The sequence below is a fragment of the Notamacropus eugenii genome, chromosome 1 (assembly GCF_028372415.1).
Source record: "Notamacropus eugenii isolate mMacEug1 chromosome 1, mMacEug1.pri_v2, whole genome shotgun sequence".
In the NCBI taxonomy this organism is placed as follows: Eukaryota; Metazoa; Chordata; class Mammalia; order Diprotodontia; family Macropodidae; genus Notamacropus; species Notamacropus eugenii.
In genome coordinates, this window is record NC_092872.1 from 412,161,662 (window position 1) to 412,183,752 (window position 22,091).

At 36.6% G+C, this 22,091-nt stretch overlaps 1 protein-coding gene and 1 pseudogene across 1 annotated transcript; one reads left to right on the forward strand and one right to left on the reverse strand.

The window, feature by feature from the left end:
* Positions 1 to 5,437: 5,437 nt before the first annotated feature.
* On the reverse strand, positions 5,438 to 21,465 carry LOC140518718 (serine protease inhibitor Kazal-type 2-like). Its single transcript, XM_072631070.1, has 4 exons — positions 21,338 to 21,465; positions 20,272 to 20,309; positions 9,327 to 9,442; positions 5,438 to 5,988 (listed from the first exon to the last, which is right to left on the reverse strand). Exons 1-4 carry the CDS (start codon positions 21,405 to 21,407, stop codon positions 5,928 to 5,930), a joined length of 285 nt encoding a protein of 94 aa, XP_072487171.1. The 5' UTR covers positions 21,408 to 21,465; the 3' UTR covers positions 5,438 to 5,927.
* Positions 10,345 to 15,760, forward strand: LOC140529604 (glucosamine 6-phosphate N-acetyltransferase pseudogene; annotated as a pseudogene).
* Positions 21,466 to 22,091: the final 626 nt, after the last annotated feature.

Sequence of the window (22,091 nt, forward strand, 5' to 3'; positions counted from 1 at the left end):
AAGTAATTTGATTAGTATGGACCTGAATAATTTCATTAATTTAGGTAGAAGTATAATTTTTATTTTATTGACTTGGCTCACCTATGAACAATTAATAGTTTTCCAGATGTTTAGATCTGACTTTATTTGTGTAAGGTATTTTAAAATTGTGTTCAGAGAGTTTCTGGTTTTGTCTCGGTAGGTACACTTGCAAATGTTTTATATTGTATACAGTTATTTCCAGTGGATTTCTTTTTTCTATGTCTTGCTGCTGGACTTTCTTGGTAAGATATGGAAATGCTGGTGATTTATATGGGTTTATTTAGCAACTTTGCTAAAGTTAATTGTTTCTACTTTTTTTTAGTTGATTCTCTAAGTATACCATCATATCTTCTGCACAGAGTAATAGTTTTGTTTCCTCATGCCTATTCTAATTCCTTTCATTTTTTTTTCCTTCTCATTAGTATGGCTAACATTTCTAGTACAATAATGAATAATAATGATGATAAGGGGCATCCTAGCTTCACCCCTGATCTTACTGGGAAAACCTTTAGCTTATCCTTGTTATAGAGAATATTTGTTGATGGTTTTAGATAGACACCACTTATCATTTTAAGTAAAGTTCCATATGTGCTTTCTAGCATTTTTAATAGAAATGAGTGTAGCATTTTGTAAAAAGAAATTCTGCATCTATTGAGATAATCACATGATTTTGCTGGCTTTCTTAGTGACGTGGTCAATTAAGCTGACAGTTTTACTAATGTCAAACCAGTGCTGAATTCCTCTTAAAAATTAAACCTAATAATATGGTATGATATTTGTGATATTGCTGTAATCTCATTAGAAGTATTTTATTTAGAGTTTTTCTTTTGCATCAGCATTCATTAGGGAAATTGGTCTGTAGTTGTATTTCTTTGTTCTTGGTTTGGTTTAGTTACGTGAACATTCTCCTGAAATTAACATTTTTATTTTCCATGAGTAATCTAACTATACATATATAGGAGACATAGAATAAACCTATTTGCTAAATGGAGCCAATGAAAAGCCTGAACCAAGGTCCTACTCACTCCTAGAAACCTTTGTTGGTGTTCACTGGCTGACTTTTCTGAGCTGTGTACCTCAAACTGGCTAAAATCAGCTTTGTGGTCATCAATTCCTGTAAAATATCCTGCTTCTGTGTCCCACCAGCTGCTGTGAAATATTATTCATTCTCCACCATAAGTCCTTCTCTTTGTGGTTTTTGAGTAAAAATTGCCCCTTCCCCTCCTAGTCTGTAGAATCCATTGTAACTTTTGATGTGAAGTTCCAATATGCATGCCTAACTTTCCCTTTTGTTCTGAATCAAACAGAATTCTTTTATATTTGAGGGGTGTTTTGTGGTTTGTTTGTTTGGTTGGTTTTTTTGCATTGATATGTATCAATACCATATTTGTGTTGTAAAAGAAATTTGGTAGTATTCCTTCTTTGTCTACTTTTTGAAATGGTTTATATGGTATTAGAATTGTTCTTTAAATGTTTAGTTGATTCACTTATGAATCTATTTGTTTGTGGGAATTTTTTCTTAGGTGCTCAAATTTTTGTTTGCTCAATTTCTTTTTCTAAGACAAGGTTATCTATAAATTCTATATCTTCTCTTAATCTAGGCAATTTATACTTTAATAAATATTCATCTATTTCACTTAGATTGTTAGATTCATTGGCATGTAATACAGCAAAACAGCTTCTAATAATTACTTTAATTTCATTTTCATTGCTGGTGAATTCACACTTTCATTTTTAATGTTGGCAATTTGGTTTTCTTCTTTCTATTTTTTTTTTAAAAATCACATTAACCAATGGCTTATCAATTTTTTTGTTAAACCAGTTCCTATTTTTATTTATTAGTTCAATATTTTTCTTACTTTCAATTTTGTTAATTTCTCCTTTGATTTTCAGGATTTCCAGTTTGGTGTTTAATTTGGGATTTTTAAATTTTTTGGAAGATTTTTACTTATTTGTACAATTCATTGATCTGCTTTTCTCCATTTTATTGATGTGTTTAGAAATAGAAAATTTCCCCTAACTACTACTTTGGCTGCATCCTATGAATTTTAGTATGTTGTCTCATTGTTGTCATTCTGCTCCATGAAATTACTGTTTGCTTCCATAATATGTTCTTTGGTCCACTCGTTCTTTAGCATTAGATTATTCAGTTTCCAATTAATTTTTAATCTATGTTTTCACAATCCTTTATTGAATGTAATTTTATTGCATTAATATCTGGAAATGATGTATTTACTATATTTGGTTTTCTGAATTTTGTTGAGAGATTTTTATGCTCCAGTACATGGTCCATTTTTATGTAGGTGCCCTATCACTGAGAAAAAAGTGTATTTCTTTTGCATTTTAAACAATTTTCTCTAGATATTTATCATATTAAACTTTTCTAAAATCCTATTCATATCCTTAATTTCTGTCTTGGTTTTTGTTAGATCTATCTAGTTCTGAGAGGGGAAAGTTGAGGTCCCCCACTAGTATAAATTTACTATTTTCTCTTAGAACTCATTGGACTTTTTCCTTAAGAAGTTAGGTTCTATTCCATTTCATCTACATATGTTAATATGGACATTGCTTCATTTCCTGGAGAACCTTTTATCAAAATGTAGTTTTCCTGTTTATCTTCTTTAATCAGAACTATTTTTACTTTTGCTTTATCTGAAATCATAATGGCCACCCCTGTTTTTTGTGTTTTTTTTTTAACTTCAGGTGAAGCATAACAGATTTTATTCCAGCTCTTTACCTTTACTCTGTTGCTCTTTGTTTCAAGTGTGTTTCTTGTAAACAATGTATTTCTGGATTCTGGTTTCTAATCCATTGTACTATCCTCTTCCATTTTATGAATGAGTTCATTCCATTCACATTCACAGTTATGATTATTAACTGTGTATTTCCCTTCATTCTATTTTTCCTATTAATAGTTATAAGAATCTTCTTCCCATGTAGAAATGTAAACGGTTTAAACTTATTGAATCCCTTATGATTTCTATTTCATATTTACCTTTTATACTTCTTTTATTTGAAAGTCAAAGTTTCAATTTGGCTCTAATCTTTTCATCAGGAATGCTTGAATTGTCCCCTATTTCACTAATACCCATTTTTCCCCCTTAAGGATTATACTCAGTTTTGTTGCATAGGTGATTGTTGGTTGTAGTCCTAACTCCTTTGCCTTCTGGATAACATATTCCATGCCCATCACTCCTTTATTGTGGAAGTCAATAAATTTTGTGTGATCTTGACTATAGTTTCACACCACAGTTCTTGAATTGCTTTGGAGGAGAATTTGGGTTAGGGTAGTTGCTTATAATAAAAATAAAGTTTCACTTGCAAACTTTAAAGTTCTACCTAACAGCTAGCATTTAGGTAGAACTTTAAAGTTTGCAAGTGAAACTTTTACACAAAGTTATTTACATTGGGTAATGGAGCTGCCAATCTGCCAGCAAAGAGTCCCCTGAAATCTCTTTCCAAACAATTGTCTGACCTCCTTACCTTCTCTGGGATGAGATTTCCCAAAACTGCTGCTGTTGTTCCCCAACAGTTGCCCACTATTGTTGCTGCTGCCACACACGTGGCAGCTCTTGACTGGGCTCCACCCTCTTGCCACAGACTTCTCCTCCTGACCTCTTGGGTCAGAAAAATGTCTCCCTTCAAATTTATGTTGGCTCTGCTGCTCCAAATTTTGATTTGAGGCATTCTTTTAAAGTTTATTAGAGGGGATTGTTAGGAGAGTTCAGTTGGGTAGCTACCCCTAATTCTCTATCTTGTTTAAGCCCTATGTATAACTTCCTTTCCTCTTGATGAGTAAATAGATTAAGCACTGATTAAGTGCTTACTGAATGCTAGTACTTTTATAATGACATCAATGTTTCCTCCAGATTCTGTAAATAAATTACTAAATGTGTATGTGTACCACATTTGGTAAATAACTACTAATCCCAGATTTGATAAAAAGCTGATAAATATTTGGTAATGATGTTAATTTTAATTGGTACTTTCATTTTCTCACAAGTTTAGACCACCAATCAGAACTTATATAGAATTTGTAAATGCCTTAGCAAGAACCCCAAAATCCACCAGCAATCTTAGCTATCAGCCTTCTCCAAGTTTATGACAAGGACAAACTCCTGTGTTCCCTTCTCTTTAAAATTCAAGTATCTTGTATTTATTTGAGGGCTGTGCTATTTGACGAAGAAGGCCTATTAGAACTCAGAAGGAGACATAACTGGGCAGATAGGGAATTTCATTGTGAGAGTTAATATGAGACACTCGTATACTACCAGGAATGGGGAACCTGCAGCCTGAAGGCCACATGTGGTATTCTAGGTCCTTGTTTTGACTGAGTCCAAGTTTTACAGAATAAACCTTTTTCTTAAGCAGATTTGCTCTGTGAAGTTTGGATTCAGTCAAAGGGCTACACTTAAGAGTTTAAAAGGATAGATGTATCTTTGAGGTTGCAGGTTCCCCACCCTTGATGCTTAGACCTTTAAGAATTAGGAACTATTTTTAGAAGGGTTGTTGGTATGATTTTAATAGCTAATGCAGTTTGATTGTATGCATTGATTGCTGTCAAATTATTAGAATACCTTTAGCCCTAATAAGCCTATGTAATGATAAATCAGCTTTAAACATGCATAGTGCATTACAGTATTTTTGTCTTGGAAAAGAGAAGACCTAAGAGAAATAAGATTTCTGTCTTCAAGATATGAAAGGCTATCATGCTAATGAAGGATAAATCTTGTCTTTGATTATGCCAAATGGTCAGAATTAGGAGCAATCATTGATATACAGAAAAAAACTTCTTAACAGTTCAAGGAGTGGGCTACCTCAGGGGCAGTATTCTTCCTCTGTCCCATTTCTTTAAGTCTTTAAAATGAAGGCTAAAATGAGCTTGCCATGCATATTGGAGACAGAATACCTGTCTAGGTATGGATTGGACTAGATGAGGATTTTTCCACATCTAATATTGTCCAACATTCCCATTATAGAGAATAAAAAATGGGTATCTATTGAACTCCTTTCAAATCATCGTGAATCATTATCAAAGAACATCAGAGCTAGAACAGTCTTGGAAGATTAGGTAGCTTAATGTCTTAGAGATAATGAAATAGGCTTAGAAGGGTGAGGTATTCCCCTAAAGTCATGCAATGAGGGAGTGAAAAAGTCAGAACTTGATCCCAACTATATTGGCTCTAAGATCTTGACTATTTATGCTACACCAAGTCAGTATATATAATCGACTCAGGATTTAGCAGAGTATTATACAATGGGATATTGAAGTATAATGTGATAGGAAGTAAGATGATATCTACACACATATATAGAAAACTGGAGAACTGAGAACATTATGTGAATACTTCAGGTTCTAAGATTTGCTTTCACTAGAGACATCTGTAAAAATGAGGATCTAATCTTTCAGGATATATTTTTCATTCAACAAGATGATGAAACCGTGTTTATACTGCTATTCCTTTAGGAAATGACTTTTCTTAGGTTACACAATGATTTAATTACAGAGACAAAATTAGGTCTTAGTTCCTCTAACTCACAGGATAGCCCTCTTTCTCTCTGGTACTGCTATTCTCTCCCAAATCTCAGTAAAATCACATATGTTCCATTGTCATTTTTGCACAAGTTTATCTTCATATCCCTGGGTAGAAAATTTGATCTCCTATCAAGTCATGCTTTAGTGCAAAACTAGCATTTTAAATAAGTATATCTGGGTAGGAAGGGGAATAAACATAGATTTGGTATCTTATGGTTTAAAACACAGGAAAAATCAGAAAAAAGATTTCTTTTGAATAAAACTTAAAATAATTTGCTCAGCATGCAATCATTGATGAACAGGCAAGACCAGCTGAGGAGAAGGTATTTGTCTGCAATCAGTTCAAGAGTCGTTTCAAAACTATTTGTCTTCATTGCTTTTTAGGGCAGGGACCAAACTTCTGAAAGCGTACTCTTCCTGGATATGCATGGCTGAAGAAAGAAAAAAAAAATCCATGTAGAAGCAAAAATTCAACACTGTCTGTGGGAGCCAGGGGGAAACTTCTCAGATAGACTTACCCATATAGGAAGAGTGAACACTAAGTGAACATTAGGGACATTTCAAGAAGTTCACTTGGTCCAATATGGGCATCATGTCCCCATACAATGGAACATGGACCATGGACCATGGATATGTTTGTTAGTTACAGGAAGATTGGAAACAACTATTAGTCCAAGGGTCTTATTGTCTTGTTTTTCCCAGTTTCCAATGAACACCAGGAACCACAGTCAGCAATGTCTTTAGAAGTAGCTGTGACTCATTTGAAGCCTGGCCTTTTACCTGAAGGGTACTTCAATCATTCCCCACTATGCACACCCCTACTGAAGGTCTAGGAAGGCTGAGTGATTACATTTGAAATGTTATTAAGTAGATAATAAGACTTCAGTTTGGAATTCACATGTGAGTTCAAAGGGGAGAATTCTACTTCTTTGTGATTCATGAGTAAATGTTATGACATTGCCTAGAAATTAAGTGGGGGTGTGTATTGATAATTTATTTTTGCTTATTGTTAATATAATTTTGTTTCTTAATGGGAAGATCTTCCCCAACCATTAATGGGCCCTGTCTATTAAGGGGAGTTTGATTAGGGAAGATTTGTAGGAAGGCCCACAACTTTTTAATTTTCTAATGAGGCACTGTTTATCAAGAGCCCTCTGGCTCTGAAAAATGTATAAGTACTTTGAGGTGAGATTTTGCTCTGGGGCTTAGTTTTTGGAAGAAGCTTTGTGTGCCAGATGAGGCTCTGGGAAGCCATGAAGCAGCTCCAACCCCGCCCCCCCTCCACGCCCTCAGCTTTGAAAACCCAAATGTTGGTGCTTCTCTCTCTGGTAACTATGTATGTATGTATGTAATGGTCAGACAGTTGGATCTGTCTGTTGATCTATGATGTATGTATTGCTCATGTCAGAGAGTTGGAAGCCATGTCTGCTGATTTTGATTTCTCTCTATTTTCTCTGAACTAAATGAATGATACCTGTGCTTGATTAAAGTGATTTTTGACCCCTCAAAAGTTGCATTCTTTTTAGAAATGCAGATCTAAGAACCTGTGATAGCAGGCCCTCCTTACTTTCTTGTACAGGGTTTCTTTTCTACTTAAACAATCATGGGGGTGGGGGGGGGGGGTGGAGCTAGGTGGTGCAGTAGATAGAGTACTGGCCCTAGAGTCAGTAATTCCTGATATATCAAGTCTGACCTCAGACAACACTCACTAGACATGTGACACTGGGCAAGTCACATAACCCCAATTGCCCCACTTAAAAAAAAGACAGTCATGGAATTAGAAGATTTTGAGCTTGGATGGACTGAGAGATTGTCTACTCCATATACTATATTCAGAAGAGATTAAGTGATTTGTCCAGGGTGGCAGAGCTGGGATTTGAATACAATTTCTAAAATGCCAAACATGGAATTTTATACATGATACTAACAAGTAATTGGGGATCATTAGAGTTTATTGAGTAGATAGTGACTTAGACTTGTAATTAAGAAAATCACTTGTAATTAAGAGACCATTTAATGGGTAGACTGTAGAAGTGATATAGGCTTGCATAGACCATGGATTCATAGGTATGCTGCCAAGTACTAGGGGAATATTCTTATTGATACATCTATCTCATGATTTATTCATGCCTATATTTGAGGAATTAGTTGAGGCAGGAAGACCAAATAGTATGCTATTGCAATTGTTCATATGAAAAGTGATAAAGGCCCATATGATAGTAATGGTTGTGTAAGTGGAGAGGAGTGGACAGGTCTGAGAGATGTGGGGGAAGAGGAATCAAGATTTTCCAAATGATTAGTTATGTGGGTGAGAATGGGAAATTAAGGAGAACTGACACAGGTTTTGAACCTTGGTAAGTAGAAGGATGATATTTCATAATAGGAAAACTTGGAAGAGAAATAGATTTTGGGTAAGAAGATAAGTTCTGTTTTTGACATTTTGACTTTGAGAAGCCTATAAGAATTCAACTTTAAAGATCTCCCAGGTAGCTAATTATGTGGGACTGGAAATTGGGAGAAATATTAGAACTGGACATAGAGACCTGGAAATCATCTGCATAAAGATGATAATTGAAGCCATGGGAGTTGATAAGATCACAAAGTAAAAGGGTATAAAGTCCTCTCAGAAAGAGAGGGCTCATTACATAAGTAAAGGGGACTAAGACAATTCAGTTGGGCAGGTGAGAAGGCAATAAGAGGGTCTCCCAGAGTGTGAAATGTTACAGAGATGTCAGGAAGAATCAGTACTGAGAAAAGGCCACTAGAGTTGGTCATTAAGAAATCACTGATAACTTGAAAGGAGCAATTTCAGTTGAGTAATGAGGAGAAGAGAGGAAAGCAAGTGGAGTGAATGAGTATAGACAGCTTTCCAAGGATTTTGACTCTGAAATATCAGAGAAATATAGAATAAAAAGATTATGGGGCTGGGAGGATACAGTGGGGATTTTTTAAGCTTGGGAAAGTTTGGTGATATTAAATAGGTAGCAAAGCAGCAATCAGAAAACAAGGAAAAAGCAAAGGCTTTAGAGAGATTGATAGTGGGGGCATCTTCAAATGGAGAAGACGGAAGAGGGGTAGAATTAAAGGAACATGTGAAGGATTAGGAATTAATTAGCAAGGGTCATCCCTTTGCCAGATACTGAAGTAAAAGTGATAGTGGGGGACTGTATCAAAAAGTTGTGAGATTAGGAGAAGGGTAAAACGAGATCATAGTCTCAAGTTTTCCTGATAAAATATGAGATGAGGCACTCATCTGAGAAAGTGAAGAGAGAGAGAAAGATGATGGGACTCATCCTGGTCTGAGGCTTGGCTGGGGCTGAGTAATGATAGAACAAGGTAGTAAAGGATATGAAAATAGAGGTGAATGTAGAGTTAAATCGGCTAACTAGGCGAGTGTACTTGTATACTGTATACCTTGCAGAATTATTAAGAGAATAGCTTACCAAGAGACACTTGGTAAACCATAAAGAGCTATATAGACAGAGCTACAGTTATTGTAACTGGCAAGACCACCCTAGGGAGTTAATAACACAACACCAAATATCAGACTGGATCCAGGACTGGGAGAGTTCTGTGTACAGAAAGCATCTAGGCCCTCTAGTTATTTCAGAGGAAGCTTAATTATAATTTTAACTGTCGTTACTATAGTATTTTAAGGTTTCCAAATGAATTTTGTGATGGGGCAGCAAATGTCTGTGGATGATTCCAGGATCCTGCTAATCACCTGGCAAGTCAGAGGGAGAACCATCTTGAAACTTTCTGCACTTACCCAAATGTCTGGCAAAAATAGCAGAGATTGAGATAGGTCACAAAATCTTTACTACAAACTGGATCAAATCCGTTTGTGCAAGGTCCAGACTTCATTGTGTACTTCTCACAAAGTTTCTGTAAGAATAACAAAGACATGGTAACGTGAAATTCAAAACCAGCATCTGTAGAGTATCCTGTGCCTGGGACACCAACTTACAGCAGGACCTGATTTGTGCCAGAGCTGTGAGAGGACCCAATCTAAAGCTATATTTTGTATATAAAATTGTGCCTCTAAACCAAAATGTCTCCCTTAATGGGAATAATTTCAATTCCTTCCCCATTTCCATTCTCTCCACTTAACAAGCACAAATTAGTTTAAAGTGTCCCAGACCCTAAGGTTACTTCTAGAAGAGAAGTTACTGTTTCTGGCTTCACATTCTTCCCCATCAACGAAGGACTAATTCTGTGAAGCCTCCTCAGAAAGCACTCCAGCCACTCAGCCCCTACTGATCTTCCCTATTCTGAATATCTATAGCTCTCTGTTACAGTAACCAATAGTGTTAAAAATAACAACTGGCAAATGATAGGAAGGAGAGGGTAGGGAGTAGCTGAGCAATACTCTACCAGAAGTCAAACCCATATTTTTTCACTTAACTTTAGTTAGTGTGGCTCATTTTTTAGAACTGTCTAGACTTATTATTACCCTACTCCCATCCTAATCCTAGCCTAAAAAAAAGGCAACATGTGTAGCATATATACTACACATAGAATACTGGACTTAAGAGTCAGGAAGATCTGGCTTTGAATCCTGCCTGAAACATTTACTAATTGTATCATCACTTAATTCTCAGTTTCCTCATCTATGAAATGAAAGTATTAGGCTTAATGACTTAGAAGGTCCCTTCTAGTTTTAAATCAATGATCCCATGAATGCTAGTCTTAGTGACAGAAATTCCTGGGTTCAAGTTCCATATGTAGCATTTGTGTAATTCGGGGCAAGTCACTTAGCTTTAATGTGCCTTAGGAAATATCCTAAGATGTATCTATTAAGTCAGAAGCGGATTGTGGACCATATTGATGGAAGAAGATTCAGCATCATGACTTTCACATTTTTATGCAAAGAAAATACAGGTGTTGACAAGAAATAATCCTTGTAATCAAAACCTAGACAAGCTTTGCTAGACATCAGAAAATAGCCGGGGGTGGATTAGGGTGGGAAGGTATCCCTGCACAAGAATGCCAACTATCAAGGACTTAACAGGATAACCTGATGACCTCTGACTCACGAGTGCAGCCTGATAATTGCTAGGATGCCAGAGGCATCTCCTCAATAAAGGTAAGATTGGGCATGTGAGGGATGATGCCAGTGTATGGCAATGATTACAAAGTAAAGGTGAGAAACAACCAAGATAGGACATCTGGGACCCTTATTTCAATGGCACTTTTTTGAGCTTTATGAACTAATTTATTTTTAGTTTTTAAGATTCACTTCCACAAGGTTTTGAGTTCAAAATTTTCTCCCCATCTCTCGCCTCCCCCACCTGAAGACAACATGCATTTTGATTACCACTTCCTGCAATTTGCCCTCCTTCCTATCATCCCATCCCCTTCTCTTATCACCTTACCTCTTATTTTCCTGTAGAGCAAGATAGATTTCTATACTCCCTTGCCTGTATACCTTACTCCCCAGCTGCATGTAAACTCTCCCCTCTTCTCTCCCCACTTACCCTCATTGAGAAGGCAATTCCATATTGGTTATACATGTGTAGTCATACAAAATATTTCCATAATAGTCATGTTGTGAAAAACTAAATCCAGTTCCCTCCATCCTATGCTCCCACTGCCATTTATTCTTTTCTCTCCTTTGATCCTCTCCTTCCTCAAAAGTGTTTGCTTTTGGTTACCCACTCCCCCAATCTTCCCTCTGAGCATTCCCCATCTTTTTTATCTCCCTCCTCCCCACTTTCCTGTGGGGTAAGATAGATTTTCATACCCAACTGAGTCTGTGTTATTGCCTCCTTGAGCCAAATCTGATGAGAGTAAGGTTCACTCATTCCCTCTCACTTGTTTCTTCCCCATTACTGTAAAGCTTTATCTTGCCTCTTTTATTTTTTAATATTTATTTATTTTTAGTTTTCAACACTCATTTCTACAAAATTTTGAGTTCTAAATTTTCTCCCCCATATCTCCTGTCCCCCCACCCCAAAATGCCTTGCATTCTGATTGCCCCTTCCACAAATGTGCCCTCCCTTCTAACATCCCTCCCTTTCCTTTTCCCCATCTTCTCTCTGTCCTGTAGGGCAAAATAAATTTCTATACCCCATTACCTGTACTTCTTATTTCCCAGTTGTACACAAAAACAATTCTCAACATTTGTTCCTAAAACATTGAGTTCCAACTTCTCTTCCTTCCTCCCTCCCCACCCATCCCCACTGAGAAGACAAGCAATTCAATATAGGCTATAGATGTGTAGTTTGGCAAATGACTTTCATAATAGGCACATTGTGTAAGACTAACTACATTTCGCTCCATGCTATCCTGCCCCTCATTTCTTCTATTCACTCTTCTGACCTTGTGCCTCCCCAAGAGTGTTTACTTCTAATTGCTCCTTCCTCCATTTGCCCTCCCTTCCATCATCCCCACCCCCTACTATCTCCTTCTCCTCTACTTTCCTGTAGTGTAAGATAGATTTTCATATCAAATTGAGTGTGCATGTTATTCCTTCCTTGAGCCAAATGTGATGAGAATAAGCTTCACTTTTCCCCTCTCACCTCCCCCCTTTTCCTCCCCACTGAAAAAGCTTTCTCTTGCCTCATCTATGAGAGATAATTTGTCCCATTCCATTTCTCCCTTTCTCCTCCCAATATATTCCTCTCTTACCCCTTAATTTTATTTTTTTAGATATGATCACTTCCTATGCAACGCACCCTGTGCTTTCTGTCTCTGTCTCTCTCTCTCCCTGTCTCTCTCTCTGTCTCTATCTCTGTCTTTGTCTCTATCTGTCTGTCTGTCTCTCTCTATATATATATGTATGTATGTATGTATGTATGTATGTATGTACGTATATGTATGTATATGTGTGTGTGTATAATCCCTCCAACCACCCAGATTCTGAGAAAAGTTTCAAGAGTTACAAATATTATCTTTCCATGAAGGAATATAAACAGTTCAACTTTAGTAAGTCCCTTGTGATTTCTCTTTCCTGTTTACCTTTTCATGCTTCTCTTGAGTCTTGTGTTTGAAAGTCAGATTTTCTTTTCAGCTCTGGGATTTTCATCAAGAATGCTTGCAAGTCCTCTATTTCATTGAAAAATCTTTTTTTCCCCCTGAAGTATTATACTCAGTTTTACTGGGTAGGAGATTCTTGATTTTAATCCTAGTTTCTATGACTTTTGGAACATCATATTTCAAGTCCTTCAGTCCCTTAATGTAGAAGCTGCTATATCTTGTGTTATCCTGATTGTATTTCCACAATACTCAAATTATTTCTTTCTAGATGCTTGCAATATTTTCTCCTTGAAATGGGAACTCTGAAATTTGGCTACAATATTCTTGGAGTTTTTCTTTTTGGATCTCTTTCAGGAGGTGATTGGTGGATTCTTTCAATATTTATTTTGCCCTCTGGTTCTAGAATATCAAGGCCATTTTCCTTGATAATTTCATTAAAGATGATGTCTCTGCTCTTCTTTTGGTCATGGCTTTCAGGTAGTCCCATAATTTTTAAATGTCTCTCCTGGATCTATTTTCCAGGTCAGTTGTTTTTCCAATGAGATATTTCACATTATCTTCCATTTTTTCAATTCTTTAGGTTTTGTTTTGTAATTTCTTGGTTTCTCATAAAGTCATTAGCTTCCATCTGCTCCATTCTAATTTTGAAAGAACTGTTTTCTTCAGTGAGCTTTTGAACCTCCTTTTTCATTTAGCTTATTCTGCTTTTTAAAGTATTCTTCTCTTCATTGATTTTTTGGACTTCTTTTGCCAATTCAGTTAGCCTATTTTTAAAGGTGTTATTTTCTTCAGCATTTTTCGGGTCTCCTTTAGCAAGCTGTTAACTTGCTTTTCATGATTTTGTTGCATCACTCTCATTTCTTTTCCCAATTTTTCCTCTACCTCTCTTACTTGATTTTCAAAGTCCTTTTTGAGCTCTCATATGGCCTAGAACTGTTGCATATTTATTTTGGAGCTTTTGAATGCAGAAGTCTTGACTGTTATGTCTTCCCCTGATGTTAAACCATGTTCTTCCTCATTTGAAAGGATTGGGAAAGAATACATGTTCACCAAGAAAGTACCCTTCTATAGTCTTATTTTTTTCCCTTTTTTTGGGCATTTTCTGAACCAGTTACTTGGCTTTTGGGTCCTTTGTCAAGAGTAGGGTATACTCTGGGGACCTGTAAGTTTTCAGTTCCTCCCAGGTGGCACAATCAAGGGAGAGAAATGTACTCCTCAGGGGCCTCCAGCTCCACCATGTCCCAGGACTATGCTTAGGCCTGAGATTCAGATCAGCTGCTCAATTCCCCCAGGGGCTTAAGCTGAGGCTACAACAATGGAAGGCAGCCTCTGTCTTCTGAGGCCACTGTAGCCACTGCCTGCTGCTGCTCCTGCTACTGCTGCCTCTGCCATCTCCTGGGGCTGGGGCTAGGGGAGGACCCTGCTCTCTTCCTGCCAAGTTGGAAAAGCCCTCTCACTGACCTTTGAAGCTGCCTTTGGAGCCTCTGGGTTGAGGGATCTGTGAATCTCACTGTTGCTGCTGGGGCCATGCTGCCCAGACTGGGCTGCACTCTGCTCTGCCTTCAGCATGACAGACCTTTCCTGTCAGCCATCCAGGTCACCCTGGGCTGGAAATCTTCTCTACTTTGTTGTTCTGTGACTTCTGCTGCTCTAGAATTTGTTGAGAGTCTTTCTTTACAGGTATTTTATGGGATGTAGGCGAAGAGCTAGAGTATGTGCATCTTTCTACTCTGTCATCTTGGCTCCACCCCCTCTTGCCCCTTTTAGGTGAGATAATTTAACCTATTCTACCTCTTCCTTTCTCCTTCTCCCAATACATTCCTCTCTCATCCATTAATTTTATCTTTTAGATGTTATCCCTTCATATTCAACTCCCTCTGTGCCCTTTGTCTCTGTCTTTCTCTCTGTCTGTCTCTCTGTGTCTCTGTTTCTGTCTCTCTCACTCTCTCTCCATATATATATATATATATATATATATATATATATTCCATCTAACCCCCCTAATACTGAGAAAGGTCTCATTAGTTACAAATATCAAATTTCGATGTAGAAATGTAAATAGCTCAACTTTAATAAGTCCCTGAAGATTTCTATTTCTTGTTTACCTTTCCATGCTTCTCTTGAATCTTGTATTTGAAGGTCATATTTCCTATTCAGCTCTGGTCTTTTCATCAAGAATGCTTGAAAGTCCTCTATTGCATTGAATTTCCATTTTTTCTCCTGAAGAACTATTCTCAGTTTTGCTGGGTAGTTGATTCTTCCTTATAATCCTTGCTCCTTTGACCTCCAAAATAACATCATCCAAGCCCTTTGATCCCTTAATGCAGAAGATGCTAAATCTTGTGTTATTCTGATTGTGTTTCCATAATACTTGAATTGTTTCTTTCTTGTTACTTATACTATTTTCTTCCTGACCAGGGAACTCTAGAATTTTTCTACAGCATTCCTAAGAGATGTCCTTTTGGGGTCTCTTTCAGGAGGTGATTGGTGGATTCTTTCAATTTCTATTTTACCCTTTGGTACTAGACTATCAGGGAAGTTTTCTCTGATAATTTCTTGAAAGGTGATGTCTAGTGTTTTGATTCCTTGCAGCCAATCCTTATTGCAGTCATGAACCTGATGAAATACCTATGTTTGACCCAAGTCTGTTGAAAGAGGTGGACTGGAGCCAGAATACTGCACCATTTTCGCCAGCCATTTCCCAACTTACCCAGGAGATGATTTGGTTTTGAGGTCTCTTTGTACTGCATATCTCAGCAGGTTTTTTAAGGTACTTGGTCAGTTGACAAAAACTGGAATGATCAGCCCTGAGCAATTTATGAGATCATTAGAACACATGAGGAAATCAGGGGATTATTATGTTGCAGTTGTAGAAGATGTCACTATAGGGCAGACTGTTGCTACAGCTACTCTGGTAATAGAACATAAATTCATCCATTCATGTGCAAAGAGAGGAAGAATAGAAGATGTTGCTGTGAGTGATGAATGCAGAGGAAAACAACTGGGAAAACTGTTATTGTCAGCTCTTACTCTGCTAAGTAAAAGCTGAACTGTTACAAAATTACCCCTGAATGTCTTCCATGAAAAGCTCCTTTCCATAAAAAGTTTGGATATTCTGTGTCTGAGGAAAACTATGTCTCACAGGTTTCAAAAGTAATGATAGCAAGAATCATTTTTAGAACAAAAGCAAATAAATTGCAACTAGGCTATTCTTTTAGAAAATAAAAGTATTTTTTTTTGCTAAAAAACCAGTGACAACTCCTTTTCCACTCATAAAATATTGGACAAATTTTTTTATTCTACAGCTTTGGCATATAATTAGAAGATTAAATTAGATTGGTGGAGCATGCTGTGATAACAGACTATAAATGAATGACTTTTAACCAGAGGAATATATGTTTAACTTGAATTTTTTCCTACATTTTTTGAAATTTTGGTTTTATTTCTTACTAGTCAAAGTACAGTATATCTGTTTACTATCTTATTTACTATCTTACTTCTTATTTTAAAAAAACAGATTGTGTAAAAGAATATCCTGTAGTGTACAAAAATTAGATAATTTATTTATTTATAATAAGAAATTTACTTCTGTTTAATTGCAAACTGACTTCTTAATAAACTAGCCATTGTAACTCATTGAACACAAATATATTTGGGGGAGGTCATTATAATGTTAGCAAATATCACACGATAGCTTTATAACAAATTTAAAAGCTTCTATTTGAAATATTGTAATTTGATGAAAACCTATTGAATATATGGAGAGAGGAGAATGATGAGGTTCAAAGTAAGAAGTAGCTGTTTTATCTGTGAAATTTAATGTAGCTCATTTTATCCAACCATATCCATAATATTTGATTTCTGCTGAATCTAGATATCTGTGTTTATCTGATAGAAGTACTATGCATTGTGACAATCTCAGTGTCCTCCAATTCTGAAAAACAGATTTGTCTCATAGCTTTTCATTGATGCATACAACATCAAGTTTCAGCCACTTTTTTGCTGAATATTTTGAGGGAAAATCACATTGCTTTTGTTGCATTAAAAAATTTGATGGGGATTTTCTCAGTGATAATATGTGTTTTTAAGTGTTTGCCTTTTTATTTTTAGTACCAAACAAAAATATAAAACTACTATTCACAAAAATTGTACTCTGAAACTTCTAGGTCCTCAGATAATGATCAGTGTAATTTTCAGCTGTTTGCAAAATAAAGATCATCTGTTTTCATAAAAATAGGAAAAATGATGTCTAGCCTTTTTTTTTTCTATCATGTAGTTCAGGTAGTCCAATAATTGTTAAGTTCTCTTTCCTGGATCTATTTTCCCATTCAGTTTTTTCTTGGATGAAATATTTCACACTGTCTTCTATTTTTTCAACATACATACATATATAGATAAATATAGATAGATATATCTATATAGATAGATAATCTAGACATAGATATATACATATATGTATATAATATATACATATATATGCACATATATACATATATATACATATATATGTGTATATATATATATATATATATACATATATATATATATATATATATATATATATATATATATATATATATATATATATATATATACGTATGTATGTTTCTCATCAAGTCATTGGCTTCCATTTCCTCCACTCTAATTTTTAAGGGATTATTTTCATTAGTGAGCTTTTGGACCTCCTTTTCCATGTGGTCAATTCTGTTTTTTAAGACATTCTCCTTATTTACTTTTTGGACCTCTTTAGCCATTTATGTTAGTCTATTTTTTTAAGTTGTCATTTTCTTCACTATTTTGGGGGGGGGGGCTCTCCTTTAGCAAGCTGTTAACATGTTTTTCATGATTTTATTACATCACTCTCCTTTCTCTTACCATTTTTTCCTCTCCTTCTCTTACTTGATTTTCAAAATCCTTTTTGAGCTCTTTCATGGCCTAAAACAAATTCATATTTCTTTGAAGTCTTTGGATATAGAAGCTTTGACTTCATTGTCTTCTTCTGGGTGTATTTGATCTTCTTTGTTACCAAAGTAAGATTCTGTAGTCTGATTTTTTTTCCACTGTTTCCTAATTTCTCCAGTCAATTACTTGATATTTCAACTTTTGTTAAGGTAGGACTCTGCTTCTAGTGTGGAGGGTGTAATATCCCAAGCTTCATGAGCTTTTTGCAGCTGTTTCAGAGATGCTTCTAGGGACCTGTAAGTTTTTTATTCTTCCAAGATGGTATGGTCAAAGGAGAGGTATTTACTTTTCTTGTGGCCTGTACACTGGTCTGTGAATGAGCACAAGCACTTTTTCCTGCCTTGGAACTGTGACAAAGATTCTCTCTTCATGCTGTTACAAACTCTGCCATGCCAGCACTCTTCTTTGTCCCAGGATCTCCACTCAGGACTGTAACCCAGATACAATCATGGGTAGAGTAAGAGAATCCTGCCTCAGTGCTAGCAGAGATCCATACAACCTCCCTCTGATTAGCCACTGGATTCCTCCACAGTCTGTGAGCCAAGAGTTCTGAAAGCAGCCACTGAGGCTACCACTGCTGCCACCTTGGGGCTGTGACTGGACTGTGCTCCTCTCTCATCCAGGTCCAACCAACTTTTTCTAAGCTTCTGAGTTATCCTTGGCATTCATGGCTTGAGAAGTCTGGAAATTGCCAGAGCTGCCAGTGATTCATTCTCAGAGGTCTCTTCCAGGTTTGCCAGGGTCATGTCTGTGCTGGTATAGACAGTGTTTGTCTGCACTCCTCTTCCAGTACAGTTCAACAGCTTTCTTGTTGACCCTCTAGGCAGTCCTGGGCTTGACATCTGTTGCATGTTGTCATTTTGTGGCCTCTGTTGCTCCAGAATTTGTCTAGAGCCATTTTCTACTGGTATTTGGAGGGACTTGGGGGAGAGCTCAAGTAAGTCCCTGCTTTTATTCTGCCCTCTTCACTCTGCCCCCATCAAGGGCATTTATGGAGGGAGATAGATGAATGATGAGTAGAATATTACTTTGTAAAAATGAAGTCTGCATTATTTAGAAGTGAGATTTTTCACTCTTCTGTAAATTGTAAACTTGTCTTTTATAGCTCCTAACTGGGGAAAGTTTGGACTAATAAAACTGAAATAAGTCCAAGTCTACTCTATGTGCCTTTTCAGCCATTTTATTGTAATCATTGATTTTTTTTATCACTTAAATTTCCAAATATTCCAAATATGTTTCTCCTCACTTACTTCCCCAGAGAGCTATCCCTTTAATGACAACAATTTGGTCTTCATCTTCCACCTAAACTCAGTTTTCATTTCAGGAATTACTAAATGGGCTTACCTCTATCAGTTTGAGCAATTCACTCCCATTTTCTGGGGCCTTAGTTTCTTTTGTAAAACTCATACCACTCACTCTAAGCTCTCACTTGATACTTTGAGGAGTGTGTGTGTGTGTGTGTGTGTGTGTGTGTGTGTGTGTGTGTGTGTGTGTGTGTGTGTGAATACAGGTAATAATCATCTCTCCAGAAAAAAAAAAGTATGAATGATACGCAGATAAGTTTAATTTGTATTATTGATATTTTATCCATTACTTTCTTAAGTCTTGGCAACAACAATGTAAAAACAAACAAACAAGCAAGCAAGCCCAACTTACAGCATTTGTGATTTCTAAGGTATTAATGCTCCTGCTGAAAAATTAACAACTGGCTCTCAGGAGTGCTCCACTCATACCCCTGCTTCAAGTCATCTTTCAGCCACCTCTCCTAAAGAACCATTTGCTCTAAAGGTTACTAACTTCCTCCCTTCTCTCTACCTCCTAGCAGATGTCAGGATGACAAATGTGAGGAATCAAATAACTATTACCCAGTTATTAATAACAGTGAGTTAGACAAGAAACCACCAAATGACCCTGTGGAGTGGGGTAGTAGAAAGGAGTGACAATCATCTGTTTATCAACAGCTTTATGATAGCTTTGGGGTCTTTGTATTCCCCACAGGGTGCTACCTACCCTGCCCCTCCACATAACATACAGTTTAGGGTGCTTTTCATACCACTTGCCAAGGACATGGTTTGCAGTGCTTTTCCAAGGTGCAAAAACTCTTAGTTAGGCATTTCTCTATATCCTTAACTCATGTATAAATACTACTTCTTATTATATTGGAGCATATAATTTGTGTATGTATGTATGTATGTAGTTTGTCCTCACTAAATGCATGTAATAGATAAAGGTAACATGTGCATATAAACATGTATCCTTCAATAAATTGCAAATTCTATTCAAATCTTCATACGTACTGAATATATGAATATCTTCATACACACATTGCATATTAAATATATAAACATATATGCATATATGCACATATGTGTATTTTGTTTATTGACCAGACCTGCTATCCCATGGGTGTAGGGAGCTCCCAGTGAGAAACTTCCTCTGAGAACGAAGATTGATATTTTTCCCCCATAACTTATCGTTTCAGAGAGTTGCTTGGGAACCTGAGATCTGAAAAGACTTGCCTCCAGGGTCCCACAAGCACTATGAATCAGATGTGGGACTTGATCCCAGGTTTTCTTGACTCCAATGCTAGTTCTCTATCCCCTGAGTCACATAGCTTCTGGCTTATGCCTAGAACCAGAGCTACTTTTTTTTCTCACTAACATCTCAGTATTATTTATTTTAGTTTGAAACCCACACCATGAGGATATAAGCTCTGGATCACGAATGAAAATTAGAACTAAAGTCTGATGTACATAATAGAAAGGTAATCTTACTTTTTCATAAGAGAATCTTTCAAATTTGCTGAAAACACCTACAACCAAGATATAGAAAACTGAAGTTAATAAGTTAATCCATCATTTCAAATCAACAGACATTTATCAAGCACTTATGATGTGGAAAAATGTTTTCTAGCCTCAAGGAGCTTATATTCTTTTGGGGGAATCTATCATGTACACAGATAAGTACCTAGGAAGTAATTTCAAAAGGGAGAACTAAGGCCTTCAAAAGAAAGCTTCACATAAAAAAAAATAAAGGCTTCACAAAATTTAGATTTCATCTAATCTAAACTTTGAAGGCATGATTGTGAGCAGTAAAAAGAGGAAGAAATACATTCCAAGTATAAGGGACACTCTAAGAAAGCATAGAAACAGGGGAGGTAGCATGCTGAGTTTAGTTCACAAATGGATCTCATGTATGTAAGTCTGCTTGAAACTAGTCATTCTCATTCCCTATGGAGGTTGTCCTAGAGACTTAATTCTCTAGAACTGTGGACAAGAGAACTTCATGTTTTCAGTGGTCTAAAGGGGAACAACATGAAATGTCTGGAAAGATAGGTTGTAGTCAGACTGTATAGGTCTTCAAATGCCTGGTTGAAGACTTCATATTTTATCCTACAAACAATAGGCAGCCACTTAAAATTTTTGAATTGGACAGGGAGATCTGGATTGTCCAAGACTGAATAAAAGAATGCCTTTTCATTTTCCATGATCCTAGTAGGAATTGGAGGAGTATTTCTGATAGTGGGGGAAGGGGAAGAATGGGACCTAGGAAGGACTAAGAAGGATGCAAATTCAAAGTAGGTGTTCAGAGAACACTGCAGTTTCCCTCTAGTATGTATAGGAAACTTGAAGGTTCTTGGTTATAAACAAACTCCTCCTTCACTAGCTCATTCCACATAATGTTGAACAAAGGGCACTTTCCTTCTACAAAATTAATGGCTGCTAATCCATACAGCACTTTAGTAAGATAATTCACTATTTTATAATAAATTCAGAGCACCATATTTTAAAAAATTTCTGTTTTGAAACCCAAGATCAGAGACCCCAGAACATTGTTCACCTGAGAAAACATAAAGAATCAAGATGAAGAGCACCAAGAGAGTCTTAGTTGTTGGTGATAAAAATGCCATTTAATCTCTTCAGATTGCTCCCAATTCTCTGTAGGAAAAACAAACATTAACTCACAAATAGAAAACTTCATGTTGGTCATTTTTCTTTGATAGATTCAGTTTCTTCAAGGAAGAATGGGCTAGCATCTTAGTTTCTCCAACAACTTTCTGCTTATCTTCATCCTCTTGACCACCAAAAGTTAGTGACCTAATCCTTTAACATCTAGCACCATCTGGGAGATTGCCCCTCCCCCACCTTTCTCAGGAAAGAAGGGATCTTGTTTATGAGCTAAGCATCTGCTTTTCCCTAAGAGCCCAAACTAAGAGGGGTCATTGGGCCTGCAACTTGACGTATAGAACTGACCTTAGCCCATTTATCCCAAGTGCAGCAACAAGTAGCATAATTTGCAGATGGGTGCCCATGTCTTCCTTTCACCTTTCAAAGCCCAGATTCAAGGATCTTAGTTCATTCTTGGTGAAAATATAGCTCAGACTAGGAAGAAGGCTGTAGCTCTAAGCTGTGATTGAAGGATAGCACCTTGACTTCAAGGAACCAATGGAAAGGACCTTACAGATCCTGGTATGATGAGCAAATTGAGGTCTTGATTGATTATATGACTTGCTCAAGTTCACATAAGTAACAGAGCTGGAATTCAAACCCACATCTTCTAACGTCAAATCCAGGGTTCTTTCTAGTGTACTGTC

Coding starts and splice junctions, on each gene's coding strand:
- LOC140518718 (XM_072631070.1), bottom strand. CDS start 21,407: ATGGCATTTTTATCACCAACAACTAAGACTCTCTTGGTGCTCTTCATC. Junction 20,310..21,337: donor GATTCTTTATGTTTTCTCAG/GTGAACAATGTT, acceptor TCTTGGTTGTAG/GTGTTTTCAGCAAATTTGAA. Junction 5,989..9,326: donor TATTTTTGCCAGACATTTGG/GTAAGTGCAGAA, acceptor TTCTTTCTTCAG/CCATGCATATCCAGGAAGAG.